We start from the raw sequence: 19,028 nt of genomic DNA, 5'->3' as shown, positions 1-19,028 counted from the left end.
CCATATGGAGCAGTTCTACTCTGTCCTATAGGTTTGCTATGAGTCAGAATTGACTTGATGGCAATGGGTTTGCTTTTTTTTTTTTTTGGTTTTTTCCCTTAAATAAGGAGCCCTGGTGGTGCAATGGTTAAGTGCTTAGCTGCTAACCAAAAGGTCCGTGATTCGAATCCACTAGTGGCTCTGAGGGAGAGAAGACCTGGTGATCTGCTCCTGTAAAGATTACAGTCTGTGAAACACTGTGGGCAGTTCTACTCTGTACTATAGAGTCGCTATGAGCTGGAATCTACTCAACGGCATGCAGCAACATCCTTTAAATAAGGAGCCCTGGTGGTGCAACGGTTAAGTGCTTGGCTACTACTCAAAAGGTTGGCAGTTGGAACCCACCCAGTGGCTCTATGGGAGAAAGATCTGGTGATCTGCTTCCATCAAGACTATAGCCAAGCAAACTGTATGGGGCAATTCAGCTTTGTCACATGGGGACTCTTATCAGTCGAGGTTGACTCAACAGCACCCAACAATGACATCCCTTAAATGGCCTCCTGGGTGGCGCAAAGAGTTAAACCCTTGCCTATTAACTGAAAGGTTGTTGGTTCAAGTCCACCCAGAGGTGCTAGGGAGAAAGGCCTGGTGATCTACTTCCAAAAGATCACAGCCATTGGAAATCCTATGGAGAGCAGTTCTACTCTGACACACATGGGCTCCCCGTAAGTCAGAGTCAACTCGATGACAACTGTTTTTTTTTAACTTCTTAAATAATTTGAGGCATGCACACATATTTATTCATCCAAAAAGTATTGAAACAATAGATCATAAAAAGGACTACGGCTCACCAGATGTAGAAGTGGCCATGAGCCTCTCCTTTCAGCCCTTCATTCCTCATGTGGCTATGACTCACTTGCAGTTTGGCAAGGCCAGCACTGATTAACTTCTTATATGGTGTCTCCTCCCAGATCTACGAGATGATGCTGGTGAGACATGGCTACATGATTGTCGGAGACCCCATGGGCGGCAAGACCTGTGCTTATAAAGTGTTGGCTGCAGCTCTGGGTGATTTATATGCAGGTAAAACTCATATCTCTGGCTTCCAGGGGAGAACAGGACTCCCCAGTCAGTTGGCTGGCTCCATGGAGATAATGCCAGGCTGTTAGTCTTGCCAGTCCTGGATGATGACGTCAGAGCTAGAAATAGACCATGGCACACAGATGTCTGCTGGTGGAAAATACAAGGCAGGGGGAGAGGCGGGCTCCTAACAGGATTTTATGTGGATGCCGTTAAGACTGGAGGAATTTTCTCAAATGCTGAAAGGTGGCTTCTCCAAAGGTTTCCCATTGAGAGGGAAACTCCTGTCATTGGCCTAAACAAAATTAGTTTAAAAACAAATCATTGTATTAGTTTACAAGCAAATCATTACTATTTCCTTTCCATCTGCCCTTTTCCCTCCCCTCCCCTCTCCTTCCTTTTCTTTCTCTTCCTTCCTTCTCTTTCTTTTTCATCCTTTTTGCTCCCTCCTGCCTTTTCTTTTGTTTCTTTTAATGTAAAGGATAAGAGCTCAGGCTTTTGAATCAGACCCAGGCCTTAGGCAAATGAGTAAACCTCCCTGTTTTCTTCTTAGCCTCTGTTTTCCCAGCTGTAAAACGGGATTGTTGTGAGAATTAAATGAGGTTATGCAGGTAAATAACCTCACACGGTGCCTGTTCAACAAATGTAAGCTGTGTTTATTTTAAAAGGAATGGGTCTTTTGGGCGGGTTTCTTTTTGTTTCTTAGTAAAACTCAAACTTGTGGTTTTGAAAAGCAGTGGTTTGTTGTGGGTGTGTTTACATGATCACTTCAAGTACTTCATTTTAAAATTTTTTCTAATAACGTTTGATGATTGCATCGCTGTTGGATTTTTGAGGTTTTGATAAGAAGCTCTGGTGGCGCAGTGGTTAAAGCACTTGGCTGCTAACCAAAAGGTCAGTGGTTTGAACCCACAAGTTGCTCCAAGGGAGAAAGATGTGGCAATCTGCTTCCATAAAGATTATAGCCTTAGAAACCCTATGGGGACGTTCTACTCTGTCCTGTAGGGTCGCTGTCAGTCAGGATCAACTTGATGACGGTGGGTTTGTTTTTTGTTTTTTGTTTTTTTTTTAATAGTAACCTAACAATTTAAGGCATTGCTTATACAGATATCCCAATTTTTATAAGAACTGATCACACATTTTATAAGGACTGTCTTTGGATGGCACACTCATAAAGGTTGGTTGGTCTTTGAGATGACATAATCTCTTCTCTAATATTCCTGGTCTCCTCGGAGCTTTTGTAACTGGTGTTGGACCTTCTTGCCCAGCCAACCAGATGGAGGAGTTTGCCGTGGAGTACAAGGTCATCAACCCCAAGGCTATCACCATGGGGCAACTCTATGGGTGCTTTGACCCAGTGAGCCATGAGTGGACAGACGGTGTCCTTGCCAACGCTTTCCGAGAACAAGCATCTTCAGTATCTGACGACCGCAAGTGGATTATATTTGATGGGCCAGTGGATGCTGTTTGGATTGAAAATATGAACACTGTTCTAGATGACAATAAAAAGGTATCTACTGAGTCTGATATCACTTTTACATGGGTGGGGTATAAACTCTTCTATTGAAGTGAGTGATTAATTAAAAATATATAATACATACATTTGCTACATTAACAAACAGCACAATAGAAAAACGGGCAAAGGACCTGAATAAACATTTTACCAAAGAGGATATATAGACGACCACCAAGAACATGAAAAGATGCTCAGTGTCATTAGCTATTAGGGAGATACCACTTTACACTTACTAGGATGGTTAAGATTTAAAAAAAAAAACAACAGAAAATAACAAATGTTGGCAAGGATGCAGAGAAACTGAAACCCTTGACCATTGCTGATGGGAATGCAAAATGGTACAGCTGCTGTGGAAAACAGTTTGGTCGTCTCTCAAAAAGTTAAAAATAGAGCTGCCATATGACCCAACAATCCCACTCTTAGGAATATACCCAAGAGACCTTAAAGCAGCGACACTAACAGACATGCACACCAGTGTTCGTGGCAGCCATATTCACAATAGTCAAAACCTGTAAACAACCCAAATGCCCATCAACAGATGAAAGGATCAACAAAATGTGGTGCATACATACAATTGAATAATACTCTGCCATAAAGGGAAATGATGCCCTGATAACATGCCACACTGTGGAAGAACCTAGCTAACATTATGCCGAGTGAAATAAGTCAATCACAAAAAGAAAAACATTGTATGATCTCATTAATATGAAACACTTAAAATAGGCAAATGTATAGAGATCAGAGTTTAACAGTTTAACAAACAGCGGCTACCACTGGCGGGAGGGAAGGGGAATCTTTGTTTCACTAACACTGAGTTTCTGTTTATGGGGATGGAAAATATGGCAATGGATGTTGGTGATGGTTGCACAACATGATTGGTCTAAGTGGTTTCACTGAATTGTACAAATGAAAAACGCTGAATTGGCAAATGTTCTGTTACCTATACGTTTACAATAGTAAAAAGAAAAAAAAAAGAAAGTAGCAGATATCAGCTGCTTATGTTTCTATTTGTACTTACAGTCAGTAAACTAAATGTGTTTAGAGACAGTGTTGTCCAGTGGTTAAAAGCCTCGGTGATGGTATCAGATTGGAATTCTAAGCTCTGCCACGGTGCTGTGTTGTCTTGGGCAAGTTACTTAACTTCTCTGAACATCAGTTTTCTCATTTGTAAAAAGATAATAATAAAATAGGCTTGTTGAGAATTAAATGAGATCGTGCAGGTGTAGTATCTGATATATGGGAAGTGTTTCGGTTATTCATTGCTGTATGACAAACTACCCCAGTACTCAGTGGCTTAAAATTACCGTTTATTGTGCTCATGATTTTGAGGTGAGAAATTTTGGAAGGGTTCAGCTGGATGATTGGTCTCTTTTCCTTGGGACGTCGGCTGGGCAGCTAATGCTGGAGAATCTACATCCAAGATGGTTTCTTCACTCAATGACTGGGGTCTCATTCCTCCTTGGTCTCTTTCTCTGCAAATAGCATCTTAATCTCCCTGCCTCTCCACGTGGGTTGGGCTTCTCATATGATGTTCTTAAAGTAGTGGCACTTCTTATGTGGTAGCTGGCTTCCAAGAGGCAAGAAGTGTATGTTTAAAAGAAATTAAGGGCTAGCCTCAGAACTGGCACAGCATTACTTCTTCTGAATTCTCTTAGTCAAAGAAGTCACAGAGTCCCCCCAGATTTAAGGGGATAGAGAAATAGACTCCACCCCTTGATGGAAGTGCGGCAAGATCACATTACAAAGTGGGTGTGGGATGGGAGAAATTATTGCAGCAATTCTTGGAAAATACATTCTGCCAAAATGTGTGTTGTGGTTAAAGAGCTTGGTATCTGGAGACAGACTCCCTGGGTTCATCTCTTAACTCTGTCACTTACTGGCAGTATAACCTTGGACAAGCTACTTAATCTCTCTATGCCTCAGTTTCATCATCTGTAAAATGCGCAAATAGTATGTACCTCATAGTGTTGTTAGGAAGATTAAATAAATTAATATCTGCAAGCTGCTTATGATACTTCCTGACATATGGCAGGAGCTATATAAGTATTTTTTTAATAAAATAAATAATAAAATTTATTGCCATTTTAAGGAAGGGTTCCTACAGTGAATATAAGTCATTATCAAGTCAAAATATATTTTCATAGCTGTTTAAATTTCACAAGACTAAGAGTGAGTCATGCTCAACCATGGAAGGCCTGATTATCCAAATTACACATCCACTAATTATAGTGTGTGCATAATTTTGATTATATAACCTATAAAAATAGAAATCAATTTTATTACATGAGGTGGACTGTATTATATATACTAATTGTACAAATGTGTAGGTCGGTCTTGAGATTAGGCATATCGAAAGTGTCCTAATGAGTGAATTTCCTAATTTCTCTTCTCACCTCTGGATATAAATCAAACTACTGTCACAGGTGGGTGTCTATTTTACTTTTCTTGGGTCTCAGAGATGACACTGCTGGTGGTGGTAGCCCCATGGCAGCTGTGACCTTACTGGGTATGCACACAGTGACCTGTTTCAAGATGTGTTTGATGTGGGCCAGGTAACATACAGGAAGCTTTTCGCCCACCAGTTAGGATGAGCCATGGTGTTTCCTCTCTCTTATGAGAGACGAAGGCCTCAGGCTGTCTTATGACTTAAACATCTTGCCTGAACCCATGTTAGCAAATGGGAAGCACTAAGAAAGGGACCATGAAAGGTGGGGCAGTCTAAGAACTTCTCGGTCCTTTACAATGAAGGCTATAATTCAGTGAGCCCCTAACCTCCCTATTTAAAATTACAATTAACTTGACTCTGAGTGAGGGTAGTGATACTACAGTACCATTCTCTAACCCCCTCTTCTACTTTATTTTTCTCCCTAACACTTTTCACCGTTTTATAGACTATGTATTTTGCTTAGCATCTGTCTCCTCCCAGTAGAATGTAAACTCTAAAAGGACAGAGGTTGTATGTTTTATTCCCTGTACCTAATACAATGCCTCACACATAGTGCTGTCGTTGTTGTTGTTGTTAGGTGCCATCCCATCAGATCCGACTCAATAGTGGCCCTATATATAATAGAACGAAACATTGCCTAGTCCTGAGCCATCCTCACGATTGTTGGTATGTTTGAGCTCGTTGTTGTAGCCACTGTGTCAATCCACCTTGTTGAGGGTCTTCCTCCTTTTTGCTGACCTTACCAAGCATGATGTCCTTCTCCAGGAACTGGTCCATCCTGATAACATGTCCAAAGTAAGTGAGACAAAGTCTCACCATCCTTGCTTCTAAGGAGCATTCTGGCTGTACTTCTTCCCAGACAAATTTGTTCTTTCTTCTGGCAGTCCATGGTTTATTCAGTATTCTTCTCCAATACCATTATGGTGTTGACACATAGTCAGTGCACAAACAATATATGTTCAGTGAATTCAAACAAGCTTTGTCTCCACTAAAGCCTGTTGTTTAAGATGGAATTTAACCCTTTTGCCTGCACTCTGCCTCTCTGCTTTGCGCTTTCAGCTGTGCTTAATGAGTGGAGAGATTATCCAAATGAGCCCCAAGATGAGTCTGGTCTTCGAGCCAGCTGACCTCGAGCAGGCCTCACCGGCCACTGTGAGCAGGTAAGTCACCTCGAGGGAAGGGGTGGCCCCACTGACCTGCGGTGGCGGGGGGGGGGGGGAGTGCGGCTAAAAACTCACAAATGTGATTAACCCCAGCATTCGGCTGCATTATTTGTTCTTACTTAGGTTGGTCATAAAATCAGCCCTCAACCCACATTGCTCTAAAATTGAGCAGGCACTTTGGAAAAGAGTTAGTTTAACATTATCTCCTAAAGTTGGACATTCATACACCCCATGCCCAACAATTTTGTTCCTAAGGATATGCTCAAAAAAAACTTTTGCCCATAGTGGCATCGTTCACAGTGACAAATGCTTAGAAACAATTCAAATGTCCTTTAACAGGAGTGAATGAATAAAGTTTAATATAGTCATAAGTTGGAATATTTATATAGCACTCAAAATAAATGAACTATACTGACATATAAGTATATGGATAAATTTTAGCAAATATGTTAAGGTTAAAATCATAACAATACTGTGTATATACAAATAAGTCCAACATCTTACATAAAGTATGGTGCCCCTTTTAAATTATTAAAAACAACTAAAATAAAAATGTATGTGTTTTAGGGATATACAGAAATGCTATAAAACGATTTAAAAAGGAAGGAAATCAAGGAACAGGTGACCACAAGATTCAAGATGCTGTGCTACCTCAGGGGGAAAGCCAGGGCGGTAGGATAAGCTATAGCTACGTGGTTCCAAGTTATATGGTTATTGTCGAGATCCTAGCTTCTGCCTGGGTGGTAGGTTAATGGGCATTTATTATATTACTGAAAACAATAAACTAGGAAAGGCCACGCATAGGCTAATGATGAGTGTGCCAATCCAAACCCAAACCCATTGCCATCGAGTCAATTCTGACCATAGGAACCCTGTAGGACAAAGTAGAACTGCCCCCATAGGGATTCAAAGGAGCAGCTGGTGAGTTTGAACTGCCAACCTTTTGGTTAGCAGCCCAGTTCTTAACCACTGCACCATCAGAGCTCCGAGTTTGCCAAGGAGGATAAGTAATCCACATCTATGCACCTGAACTTCATAAAAAATAAAATAAAATCAGCCCACATTCCCAAAGGTAATGAATGAGACGGAGTCGAAAGAGTACATGGCAAGTTAGACCGACTTGGGCTCCCACCCTGGCTATGCCACTTGCCAGCTGTATGACCCCTTCCAAGCCACTTAACCTCTCTGAGCCACAACCTCTTCATGTCTGAAATGCAGTCCATGAGGAAAAAGATTCAGAGATGAAGGCCATTAAGGCCAGCAGAGTGCCAGACATGCAAGAGATGCTCAATAAATGGTAGCCAGTATTAGTAATGAACAAGACAGCATTTACATGAAGCAGAATGGAAAAAAAAAAAGACATGTTACATAAAATGCTGTGTGTCCGTACGTATTTATGGCAATAGCTACCATTGATTAAGGGTCTTCTATGTGCTGGGCAAGGGAGCCCTGGTGACACAGTTGTTAAGTACTTGGCTGCTAACCGAAAGGTCAACGGTTTGAACCTACCAGCCGCTTGTCAGGAGAAAGATGTGGCAGCCTGCTTCCATAAGAATTATAGCCTTGGAAACCCTATGGGGGCAGTTCTACCCTCTCCTATAGGGTAGCTGTAGGTCAAAATCAACTTGATGGCAGTGGGTATGTACTGGGCATGGTGCTAAATTCTTTATTGGCAATTTCTTATTTAATCATTATAACAGCCTTATAAGCCACAGACTTATATATTCCTCATTTTGTAGAGAAGACCACAGAAATTCAAAGACATTTAAAAAAAAAAACAAACCCTGCTTATGGGATCAAATTAACCAACAGTAACTGGAAAGATCAGATGGGAAACTTAGGGGGCAGAGAGTTTATGTTAACGAGGGAGGAACAACTTGGAAAATGAGGCTGAGAATGGTTGCACAACTCAAAGAATGTAATCAATGTCACTGAATTTACATGTAGAAATTGTTGAATTGAGGTACAGTTTGGTGTGTATATTCTCAACAACAAAAATAAAAATAAATTATAAAAAAAAAAAGGAAGAAACTTGCTACGATCACTCAGTAGAATCTGAGGCTAGAATTTGAATCCAAGTGTCTCTGACTCCAAAGACGTAGTTCTGATAACTGGTCTCTTATCATTCGTGCACCTTCCCTTTGGCCTGGACCTGGTAAGGTGTCTGTGCCCTGATTCAAACTCCAGAGCCTTACCTTGCCATGACTGCCCTCATTTGCCTCACCCCTCTATGCCTGGGAGCCCAGATGTGGATCAGGCTGGTCCTGTTTGTGCTTGACAGGTGTGGGATGATCTACATGGAGCCCCATCAGCTAGGCTGGAAGCCCCTGAAGGACTCCTACATGGACACCCTGCCCTCCAGCCTCACTGAGGAGCACAAGGCATTGGTGAGACCCTCAGCCCCCTTCCCTCCCTGCCTCCTTACTCCTCATCTCAAAAACCTCTTGGCTGCCTCTTTATCAACATAGTTTCAGGAGGCAAGAAGGGGCAGGGGTTTTCCTGCCTGTCCCCAGTTACCTTGTTTCATGGCTGCCTGCCATTTTTCTAATTTTCTTCACCATGGGATGGGGTGGAGTGGTACAGTCAATTCCTCCTCCTCCTCCTTTCTCCATCTCTCCTCAGCTTCAGTAGAGAATTCCGGTGCTTAAAGAGCCATTCTATATGGTGGCTGGAATGTCACCTCCTTCACCATTGCCCCACAAGCAGAAACATCTCTAGAAGTTGCTCAAAGAGATGTGCCCAGTTAGGAAGAGCTGTGTTTCTCTCTGCCCTGCCACCCTCCATTTGAGTAACCTAGGGCCCATACCTCCCACCTCGAAGGAGCTGGAACCAGTTGGAAATGCTTTTATTGTAGCTCTGAAGAGTGACTCTTAACCTTCTTCCCTTCCAAAAAGAGGTGTGAAAGTTCAGGCTAGGCAGCTGCAGGCCACACCTGTGGACTAGGGAAGCAGGAAGGGGAGAAACAGGGAGAAACCGTGTTTGTAGTGCCTCCTGTCCCTTCCTGCAGTAACAGAGAAGTGAGGAAGGGTCTGAGTCAGGTCCTGTTCCCACCATAGAAACACTTCGGGGAATTTTGTGGCATAGCCCTATGACTGTCACCACTTAAATGCGTGGGATAGTTTATATAAACACAGACCTTTATACAAACACATATGCACGTGCATTCTCAGGGGCCAGTCTACACACGTTGGAAACTGCCAAATCCCCATACACAAAAACTCCTCCAGGGACTCCCCAATGTCCTCAGCATAAAGTCTAAAACCTTATCAGGGTCCACAGGGGTCTTCCATCTGACCCTGCCCTTCTCTTCAACTTCACTACCTACCCCCTTCCTGAGCCGGAGTCCTTACTCTCCACCCTCATGCCTTATTTCTGTTTGGAGAAAACCTCAGGTCTTACCAACTCAAGGCTTTTGCACTTTCAATTCCTTTTCCTAGAAATCTTGCCCCAGGTCATCTCATGGGTAGCTCAGCCTTGCCATCCAGGTCTCTGCATAAAGGTTTCCTCCTCCAAGAAGCCCTCCCTGACCACCCTATTTAAACCCTTCCTGTTGTTCTCCATTGTAGCACCTTTATTTCTTGCTAGTACTTTTCATGGTCTGTAAGTATTTTATTTCCTTGCTTGCTTAGTTGTTTATTGTTTGTCTTCTTCCTCCCCCAGACTGTAAGCTCCATGAGGGCAGGGACCTTGTCTATCTTATCCATCCTTTATCCCCAGTATGTAGAACAATGTAATTCATAGATGCTCAGTAAGTATTTGTTGAATATACCACATATCCATATATATACAGGTAGTCATACATACATATAAATGCATTTATACACATGTATATACATATTCACAAACCTGGAGTCCGTGGTGGTGAAGTGGTTAAGTGTTCAGCTGCTAACCAAAAGGTCGGCAGTTAGACTCTACCAGCCACTCCTTGGAAACCCTCTGGGGCAGTTCTTCTCTGTCCTATAGGGTCGCTGTGAGTCGGAACCAACTCGCTGGCAACAGGTTTGGAGTCCCTGGGTGGTGCAAACAGTTAATATGCTTGGCTGCCAATCAAAAGGTGGAAGGTTCGAGTCCACCCAGAGATGACTCAAAAGAAAGTCCTGACAATCTACTTCTGAAAAATCAGCCATGGAAAACCCTATGGGACAAATTCTACTCTGACACTCATGGGGCCTCCATGAGTCAGAACTGACACTGCGGCACCTGTTTTTTTCACACATATATGTGCATTTTTTTGTGGGTATATGTATTTACTGATGTTTTACCTGCTTCTAAAAAAATTTTTTTTAAGATAATTTACAGTGAGAATCACAAATAAAGTATAGTAAACATGAAAAAACACTAAGAGAGGAAAAGTGAGTCCAGTAATTTTTTAAAAAGGTTAAATGGGGTGGGGAGCAAACAAGAATTATTGTACCCCCTCACTGAAAAAAGAAGAAAGGGAGGAAGGAAGAAAGGAAGGAAATAAGTGAATTACTGAAAATGAACCCCAAACTTAGCTCTGCACTTCCTATGGCCACTTTATACAGCCCTTCCACTTTACAAAGGCCAATTATTTATAAATCAGTTGTTCAGAATGCCTAACGTTTTTATAAAAACAAAGTCAAACTCTGTGGCTGGGCCCTCAACCTATTTCATGCATTGTACAGCCGAACTAGAGTAGCACTGAGCCTCATTGTGTATCAAGCTCTGGGAAGTAGGACAGAAGGGATGAGGATAGGAAACTGAGTCAGCATGGCCTGTGGGCTGTACAGACTTAGGATCATTAAGGCGGGAGGTGGGGGCAGAGCTTGGTGCCAGTGGGCTTTCTCCTATGCACCGACACTCAAAAGTAATCAGCAATCTTACCAACACCTCCAGCCTCCCCGAGGTAGACCAAGCACTTGGTCTTCAACGTACTTTTTGGTAATGCCTCCAGTTCTCACATAGCATTCTACTCTCAGGTTGATGACATGTTCATGTGGCTCGTCCAGCCCTGCCTGGATTTTACCCGCCTTCAGTGTAGATTTGTGGTCCAAACGTCTCCCATCCACCTTGCCTTCTCGATGATGAGACTGTACTCCTCTCTGCTTGGTAAGTGCTAACCATGATTCTTAAACCAGGGGAAGGCTGGGGTGCCTTGGCTATTTCTTCTGCCCCTACCCTTCTCTTCCACCTATGAGTTACAATGGGACAGGGCTTTTGGTCTAGAACAAGCTAGCCTTTGGAATGTAGATAGTAAAATGTAGTGGAAAGAGTCAGTATGTATTGACTTTAGCCTTCTTTTGGCATTGATTTGCTGGGTATCCTTGTGCAAATGACCCCATCTTTCCTCAGCTTAGGTTCCTCATCCACACATGGGAGTAATAATTCCTGTACCACTTTATTTCACAGGAGTGTACTGGAGGAAAATAAATTTAGATGATACGCAGGACTCTTATCTGAGAAATAAAGATTCTGAAGAAAAAATAGAGAGGGTATTTTCCCATGTTAAGAAAACCTACATTATATTTATCATGCAGACTCCTAACGTTTGATCTCCCGATATTGCCAGATGCCCCCCCATTTATGAAAAAAAAACTACATTACAAAAGTATAAAGTGACAAAACACACAAATACACAGTCATGTGTAAGAGAGCTGATCACATTCGCTTCCAAAAATAGGGAAGTTCTGTAAGGCATTTAAACCAATGGTTCTATGATTTCTGTACTTCTCATGGTTAAGTCAGATATCTCCAACTTTTGTGCATAAATCAAATTTCACTGAATTCTGCTGGAAATGACAAAAGATGTTTCCATTTGGAGAACTTTTATCAAATGCCATTTCTTTTTCAAGGCAGCATATAACAAACTCAAAATGGATCTTCTTTACAACTTCTGGCACATGAACGTATTTTCCCAGTCCATCTCTTTCAAAGACATTGTCGGTGTAGACCAAAAATGTTATATGGTGAACAGTTGAATGATGCCTCCTTTGGCTGAAGATAACTTAGTTTTCTAAAATTAAATCTGTAGGCAGTTTTTTTCAGAAGTACACCAATTGCATACTACGCCATATAGTTGCATTATTTTTAAAACTTTGCATGTTTTTCCAATATCTGTTTACTGTTCTTATATAATGTGTTCTTTAGGAAAAAGGCACTAAATACCAGAAATAGACTTATTGTCCTCAGCTCTGAGTGGCTTATCTCTTGCCTTCCCAAATCTACAGCTATGAATCCTCTTGAGAGTGCTCAAATGCACACTGTACTAACAAGTGGAGACTGGTTTGAACAAAGATGTACCTGACTCTATTATGTCTTAACTTTTTGTTCTGTCAGTTTTAAAATGCAAGAACATGGCATGCATGGTTAACAAGGCCTTGAGATAAGTAAACTAAAGACTTTTTTAACTTTCTATTTTGAAATAAATTCAGACTTACAGAAAAGTTGCAAAAGAGTACTGAGAGTCATGTATACCCTTCATTCAGCTTTTTTTGCCTAACCAAAGTACAATGATTAGAACTGGGAAATTTATATTGTTACTGTACGTACTAATAACTAAACTACTGACCTTATTCAAATTTCACCAGTTTTTCCATGAATTGTCTTTTTTCTGTTTCAGTAGCCAATTCAGAATGCCACATCACATTTCATCGTCATCTCCTTGTTTTTGTTGTTAGTTGCCCTTGAGTCAGCTCCCAACTCTTGGCAAGCCCATGCACAATGGAATGAAATGCCACTTGGTCCTGCGCCAGCTCCCCGATTGGTTGTGGACTGGACTGTTGTGATCCATAGGGTTTTCATTGGTTGGTTTTCAGAAGTAGATTGCCAGGCTTTTCTTCCTAGTCCCTCTTAGTCTAGAAGCTCCACTGAAACTTGTTCAGCATCTTGGCAACACACAGACCACCACTGATAGATGAGTAGTAGCTGCACATGAGGTGCATGGGCCAGGGATTGAATCTGGCATGGAAAGCAGGAATTCTACCACTGAACCATCAATGTCCCCTCTATCTCCTTAGGCTCCTCCAGTCTACGACAGTTCCTCAGTCTTTCCTTGTCTTTCATAATCTTGATGCTTGATGAGCGTTGGTCAGTTATCTTATAAAATGTCTCTCAATCTGGGCTTGCCTGATGTTTTCTCATAATTAGATTGAAATTATCATGCGTTTTTGGTTACAATGACACAGGAGTGATGATGTATCATTCTCAGTGCATCCTATCAGGGATACATAATGTTGATGCTGATATGTCTTAATACTGGTGAGGGATATTGCATGGCATCAGGATTGGAGGAAGACTCATTAGGAACCTGTGATATGCAGATGACACAACCTGCTTGCTGAAAGCTAAGAGGACTTGAAGCACTTATTGATAAAGATCAGAGTACACCCTTCAACATGGATTATACCTCTGTATAAAGAAAACAAAAATTCTCACAACTGGACTAGTAAGTAGCATCATGATAAACAGAAAAAACATCGACGTTGTTAAGGATTTCATTTTACTTGGATCCATAATCAACATCCATGGAAGCAGCAGTCAAGAAATCATACGATGGATAAATCTTCTGCAAAAGACCTCTTTAAAGTGTTCAAAAGCAAAGATGTCACTTTAAGGACTAAGGTGTGCCTGACCCAAGCCATGATATTTTCAATCATCTCCGATACATAAGAAAGCTGGATTACAACTAGATGGTGGCTGGCTACCACCACTGGCTGCTCTGACAGGGATCACAATAGAGGGTTCCAGACAGAACTGGAGAAAAATGTAGAACGAAATTCTAACTCAAAAAGAAAGACTAGACTTGCTGGCCTGACAGAGACTGGAGAAACCCTGAGAGTATGGCCCCCGGACACCCTTCCAGCTCAGTAATGAAGTCACTCCTGAGGTTCAACCTTCAGCTAAAGATTGGACAGGCCCATAAAACAAAATGAGACTAAAGGTGCCCACCAGCCAGGGGCAAGGCCTAGAAGGCAAGGAGTAACAGGAAAGCTGGTAATAGGGAACCCAAGGTTGAGAAGGGAGAGTGTCAACATGTTGTTAACCAATGTCATATAACAATATGTGTACTAACTATTTAATGAGAAACTAGTTCTATAAACCTTCATCTAAAGTACAATTAAAATAATAATAATAGTAAAGTATAAAACCAGTTGCCAAAAAAAAAGCTGGATAATGAAGAAGGAAGTCTGAAGAAGAGTTGATGCCTTTGAATTATGGTGTTGGCAAAGAATATTGAACAAGCCAACGAATGCCAGAAGAACAAACAAGTCTTTCTTGGAAGAAGTACAACCAGAGTGTTCATTGGAAGCAAGGATGGTGAGACTTTTCTCATGTACTTTGGACATGTTATCAGGAGGGACCAGTCCCTAGAGATGGACATCATGTTTGGTAAGGTAGAGGGTCAACAAAAAAGAGGAAGGCCCTCAATGAGATGGGCTGACACAGGGGCTGCAAAAATGGGCTGAAACATAGCAACAATTGTGAGCATGGTGCAGGACTGGACGGTCTTTCATTCTTTCTGTTGTACGTAGGGTCTCTACGAGTCAGAAACGACTCAACAGCACCTAGCAACACCAACTGTAGTGGTGAAGTTAATTTTGATTGGAGCCACGTTTCTCCACTGTAAAGTTACTAATTTTTTCTTGTAATTAATATCTTGAGGGAGATACTTTCAGACATTAAAAATATCATCTTTTTCCTCCAACTCACCCACTAATTTTAGCATCCATTGGTGGATCTTGCCTGCAATAATTATTACAGTGGTGTATGCTTAATGGAAATTTTCCATTTCTATTTTCTTTTTTCTATTCTTTCTACGTTTACTAATTAGAATTCTTCTGTAATGAAGAACTGCCCTTCTTTCCTATTTACTTAGTTATTCAATTATTTGTTGATGAAAGTATGGACTCATGGGTATTTTTTGTATTCTATGGTTTATAATCCAAATCTATAATTATTTGGTGCTCAAATGACTGGAGATTGGGGACTCCAGGTTGGCTCCTGTATCCTTGCAACACATACCCATCCTTTTTTAAGACTTCCTCATTTTTTGACACCACAGGATATTCCACACTGTATTTTTCCTGGCTCAACACAGTCTGTAATCAACCACTTCTCTAAGAAGTCCTGGTTCTTTATATTGAAGAGGGGTATTTAGAACTCAAGATCTGGATGCTAATGGTGCTCATTGTTACTGGAGAGGAGCACCAAATGTTCTTAAGTGTTGCTGGAAAGAGAAGCAGCAGGAAAGCACTAGAAACTGACTAAAGCAGAAAGACCAGGTGATAAAATGCAGCAAAGACTCCCGGGTAACCATGGGCAGCATGAGTAGGGGGAAAAGTGTCTGAAGGGATGAGGAAGAATGTTGAAAGGGAGAGGGGAGCTGAAGGGATGAGGAAGAATGTTGAAAGGGAGAGGGGAGCATGTGGAAGACAACTTTCATCTAGTTCTTAGTTTTTTCTTGAGCTTTCCTGTCATCTAAAAGAAGAGAGCATTCTGCCGTGCCTTGCTACTCACAGTAGTAGGGACCAGCAACATCAGCGTCACGTGGAAGCTCGTTAGAAATGTAGAGGCCCTACTCAGGTCCCACTCCAGACTCCAGAGTTTGTGTGGGGGGGAGGCGGGTACAGAGGGGGACACTTGCCTTGCACACAAGTCCCAGGGAGCATCAGACAAGGTGTGGAATGATAATTCTGAGGTGCCACAAATATGAAAGGCCCCTGACTGAGGCAGCCGGACAAGAGGGGTGAAGATGTTTCTGCTGACTCATTGCCTCTATCCATGTCTGTTCATCTTGAAACTGGGTGAAGGGCCGCAACTTGGAGATTGCCCCGAGTGCTCTTTTCCCTCCATACACCCTGCCAAACCCCCTGAACCGGGACCTGTATTTTTACAAGATCCCAGATGATTTATGTGCACACTAAAGTTTGAGAAGCACTGGCTTAGTGGTAGAGTCTGGGCTTTGGGATGAGTCAGGTTTGTATTCAAATCTAGCTTCACCACGGCCTAGCTGTGTGACCCATGGCCTCTCTGAGCATTAGTGACTTCATCTATAAAACAGGGAGAACCGTGCGTTTTTCCTAAGTTTGTTACAAATGTTTAAAAAAAAAGATGAATGTAGATAATCTGGCAGGATGGTCTCTCAGCCAGTATCAGTTGGTCACAGGCAAAGCCAGTCAGTTCATATCCTTTTCATCTGTGGCATCACTCTACACCTTTTTCTGAGGTTCCTTTTCCCCTCTTTTAGATGAAATCAGGGATGTACAAGAGGAGGAAAGTGAATTATTTGAAGGTCTGACAAGCCAACAGATCTTCCTCTGGCTGCAAGGCCTGTTCCTCTTTGCCTTGGTGTGGACTGTGGCTGGCACCATCAACGCGGACAGCAGAAAGAAATTTGATGTGTTTTTCCGCAACTTGATTATGGGCATGGATGACAACCACCCGAGGCCCAAAAGTGTCAAACTCACCAAAAATAACATCTTTCCAGAAAGAGGTAATTTAATACATGTTTGTTGTGTCCTATAGTATAATGGTTTGTATCCTGTTTTTCAAACCTACCCAAAAGGGGCGAACCATGTAAGTAAGCATTTACAGAAACCAAGGAAGATTCTGTAGCTTGACTGGCAAGTTCATTTTTTCAGAACTGGCCCACGTACTTGTAAGAGATGGGTGACCCTGAAGTCAAGGTCTTATGGGCTATTTTAACTGCTGTTTTTATTTATAAAAATGTGACATAGCATTGTATTTTTATTAAGAAATTACCCATAAAAGTTTGTCATCAGATATTGGTGATGGTTGCACAATATTATTAATGGTATTGATGTCACTAAATTGTACACTTGAAAAACATTAAATTGGCAATTGTGGTGTTATATTTTTTTATGACAAAAAAAAAAAGAAAAGACCTGTAATCCCATCATCCAAACACAGGCCCCAGGGGACAGAACTCTCTTCTAGTCCTGTTCTATGTACTTACATATTTTACATCATGGTGATCATGGTATTAATATTTCTTTTAATTTTGTAATTGTAATTTAATATCCTATAGAAACATTACCATTATGCTGTCTACATTATCTTTAAAATGATCACCTTAATGGCTGTAAATATTCTCTGTGCGTGACATCACTTGCTAAAAAATGGAATGATGTTTCTTTTAAGTAGCTTTTACTGCTTTTTCTTACCATCCAAGTAATATTTGTGCATTATATAAAATTTGGAAAATGCAAAGAATGAAATAGGAGAAAATAAAGATCAATCGTAATCCCATTGTTCAGAGAGAATCACTTTTTATATTTTTTCCAGTTTTTCTGTGCATATTTTTAACAAAAAATACTAATACTATAAATCCTCTCCAGGTAGCTTATTTTTTGTGATTATAAAATATATATATGAAGGGCCATGAGGCAGAACTTCCTGGGGTAATGGCAATGTTGTATATATCGAGAGGGACTTGGAGTACATAGATATGTGCATTTGTCAAAACTCAGTGAATAGATACGTAATGTTTGTGCATTTCATTGTATGTAAATTTTATATCAAAAGGAAAAGCATAAATATCAATCCCTAGTTAATTATACACATGCTGAAGTATTTAGGGGGAAGAGTGCAGACCTCTTCAATTTACTTTGAAAGTTGTAAAAATAAATAAGTTGCATTAATGGATGGATAGGGGGATGAACAAGTATATGATAAGACGAGGAAAAAGCCGATGGTAAATTCTAGAAGGTAGGTATACAGATGTTCACTATACAATATTTTCAGTGGTGCCATGTGTTTGAAATTTTTCCTAACAATCGAAAAATGAATGAGCAAGCAGGTGCCGCTGTCCTTCCCTCTTTCCCCAGCACACCTGGGGCACTTCGAGTGATATGTGGTCAGTCTGTCAGATGAACTGTATGGGAGTCCTGTGCCAATCCATTAGACAGCTGTATATTCCTTCTTATTTTTCAAGGAAAAAATCAATGTGAACAGATAATATAAAAAATAGAAGATACAATTAAAAACAGACAACAACCACTAACATTTTTATGACACATATCTGTGCCTATAGTTTTATTTTTACAAATAGAAAATCATTCTGTACTTACTCTTTTGAAAATTTTTTTTTTCATTTGATATATTGGGAACATATTTCTGCTTTGTTAAACGATTTTTCTACAACATGAATTTTAATGATTATGCTAAAAATTGAATGGATGTGCCATAATATATTCAACCAGTTGACTATGTATTTTAGATAGGCTGTTTCCTAGTTCTTGCTATCATTAACACTACTGTAATAAACAACATTCTGATAGCTACGTATTTTCCTAACCCATGATTATTTCCTTAGGATAGTTTCCTATATATAGAAATACTGAGTCAGAAGGTCGATACACTTTCCACATTTTGCTTGCTAAATTTCCCACATGCCCTCACCAACACTGATTATTATCCTTTTTGTCTGAAATCTCCGGTGATTTGAATATGAAAATAGTATCTCATTGTTTTAACTTTCTAATCTTTTTATTTGAAGTGAGTTCTTTTTTTTTAAATACTTAGTGGTTGTTTATTTTTCATATGTTCTGCTTGGCCTGTTTATGTTCTTTGTCTAATGTTCTATTGAAGGTTTTTTCTTTGTCATGATAGTCCAAGATTACCAGGCCATGTCTTGATGTCAGTCTCCTTTTGTTTATTTTGCCTGGAACATGATGAAGCCTTTCAGATAGCACAGGAAGTTTTGTTTTATTATAGCTTTTGATTTTGGCTTCTCTTCCATTAGTTTTAGTCCCTCCTTATGAGTCAGAATTGATTTGACAGCAACAGGTTTGGTTTGGCTTTTTGGAAAGGCCAGTTGTCTATGAGTTGCCACCTGTCCTCTGGCATCTATGACTATCATCTT

The 19,028-nt window shown here is 40.8% G+C and overlaps 1 protein-coding gene across 1 annotated transcript in view; it reads left to right on the top strand.

Annotated features, from left to right (window-relative positions):
• Nucleotides 1-19,028, top strand: part of DNAH3 (dynein axonemal heavy chain 3) — a 189,675-nt gene that overhangs the window by 97,449 nt on the left and 73,198 nt on the right. Inside the window, exons 35-40 of the mRNA XM_064294796.1 lie at nucleotides 951-1,062; nucleotides 2,328-2,569; nucleotides 6,081-6,181; nucleotides 8,466-8,571; nucleotides 11,125-11,254; nucleotides 16,392-16,637. Of these exons, the coding sequence (XP_064150866.1) occupies nucleotides 951-1,062; nucleotides 2,328-2,569; nucleotides 6,081-6,181; nucleotides 8,466-8,571; nucleotides 11,125-11,254; nucleotides 16,392-16,637 (937 nt within the window). The remainder of the gene's footprint in view (nucleotides 1-950; nucleotides 1,063-2,327; nucleotides 2,570-6,080; nucleotides 6,182-8,465; nucleotides 8,572-11,124; nucleotides 11,255-16,391; nucleotides 16,638-19,028) is intronic.

The sequence above is a fragment of the Loxodonta africana genome, chromosome 12, assembly GCF_030014295.1.
Source record: "Loxodonta africana isolate mLoxAfr1 chromosome 12, mLoxAfr1.hap2, whole genome shotgun sequence".
Classification (NCBI taxonomy): Eukaryota; Metazoa; Chordata; class Mammalia; order Proboscidea; family Elephantidae; genus Loxodonta; species Loxodonta africana.
Note: the sequence above shows the minus strand (reverse complement) of the source record. Positions and strands in the feature narration are given on the sequence as shown.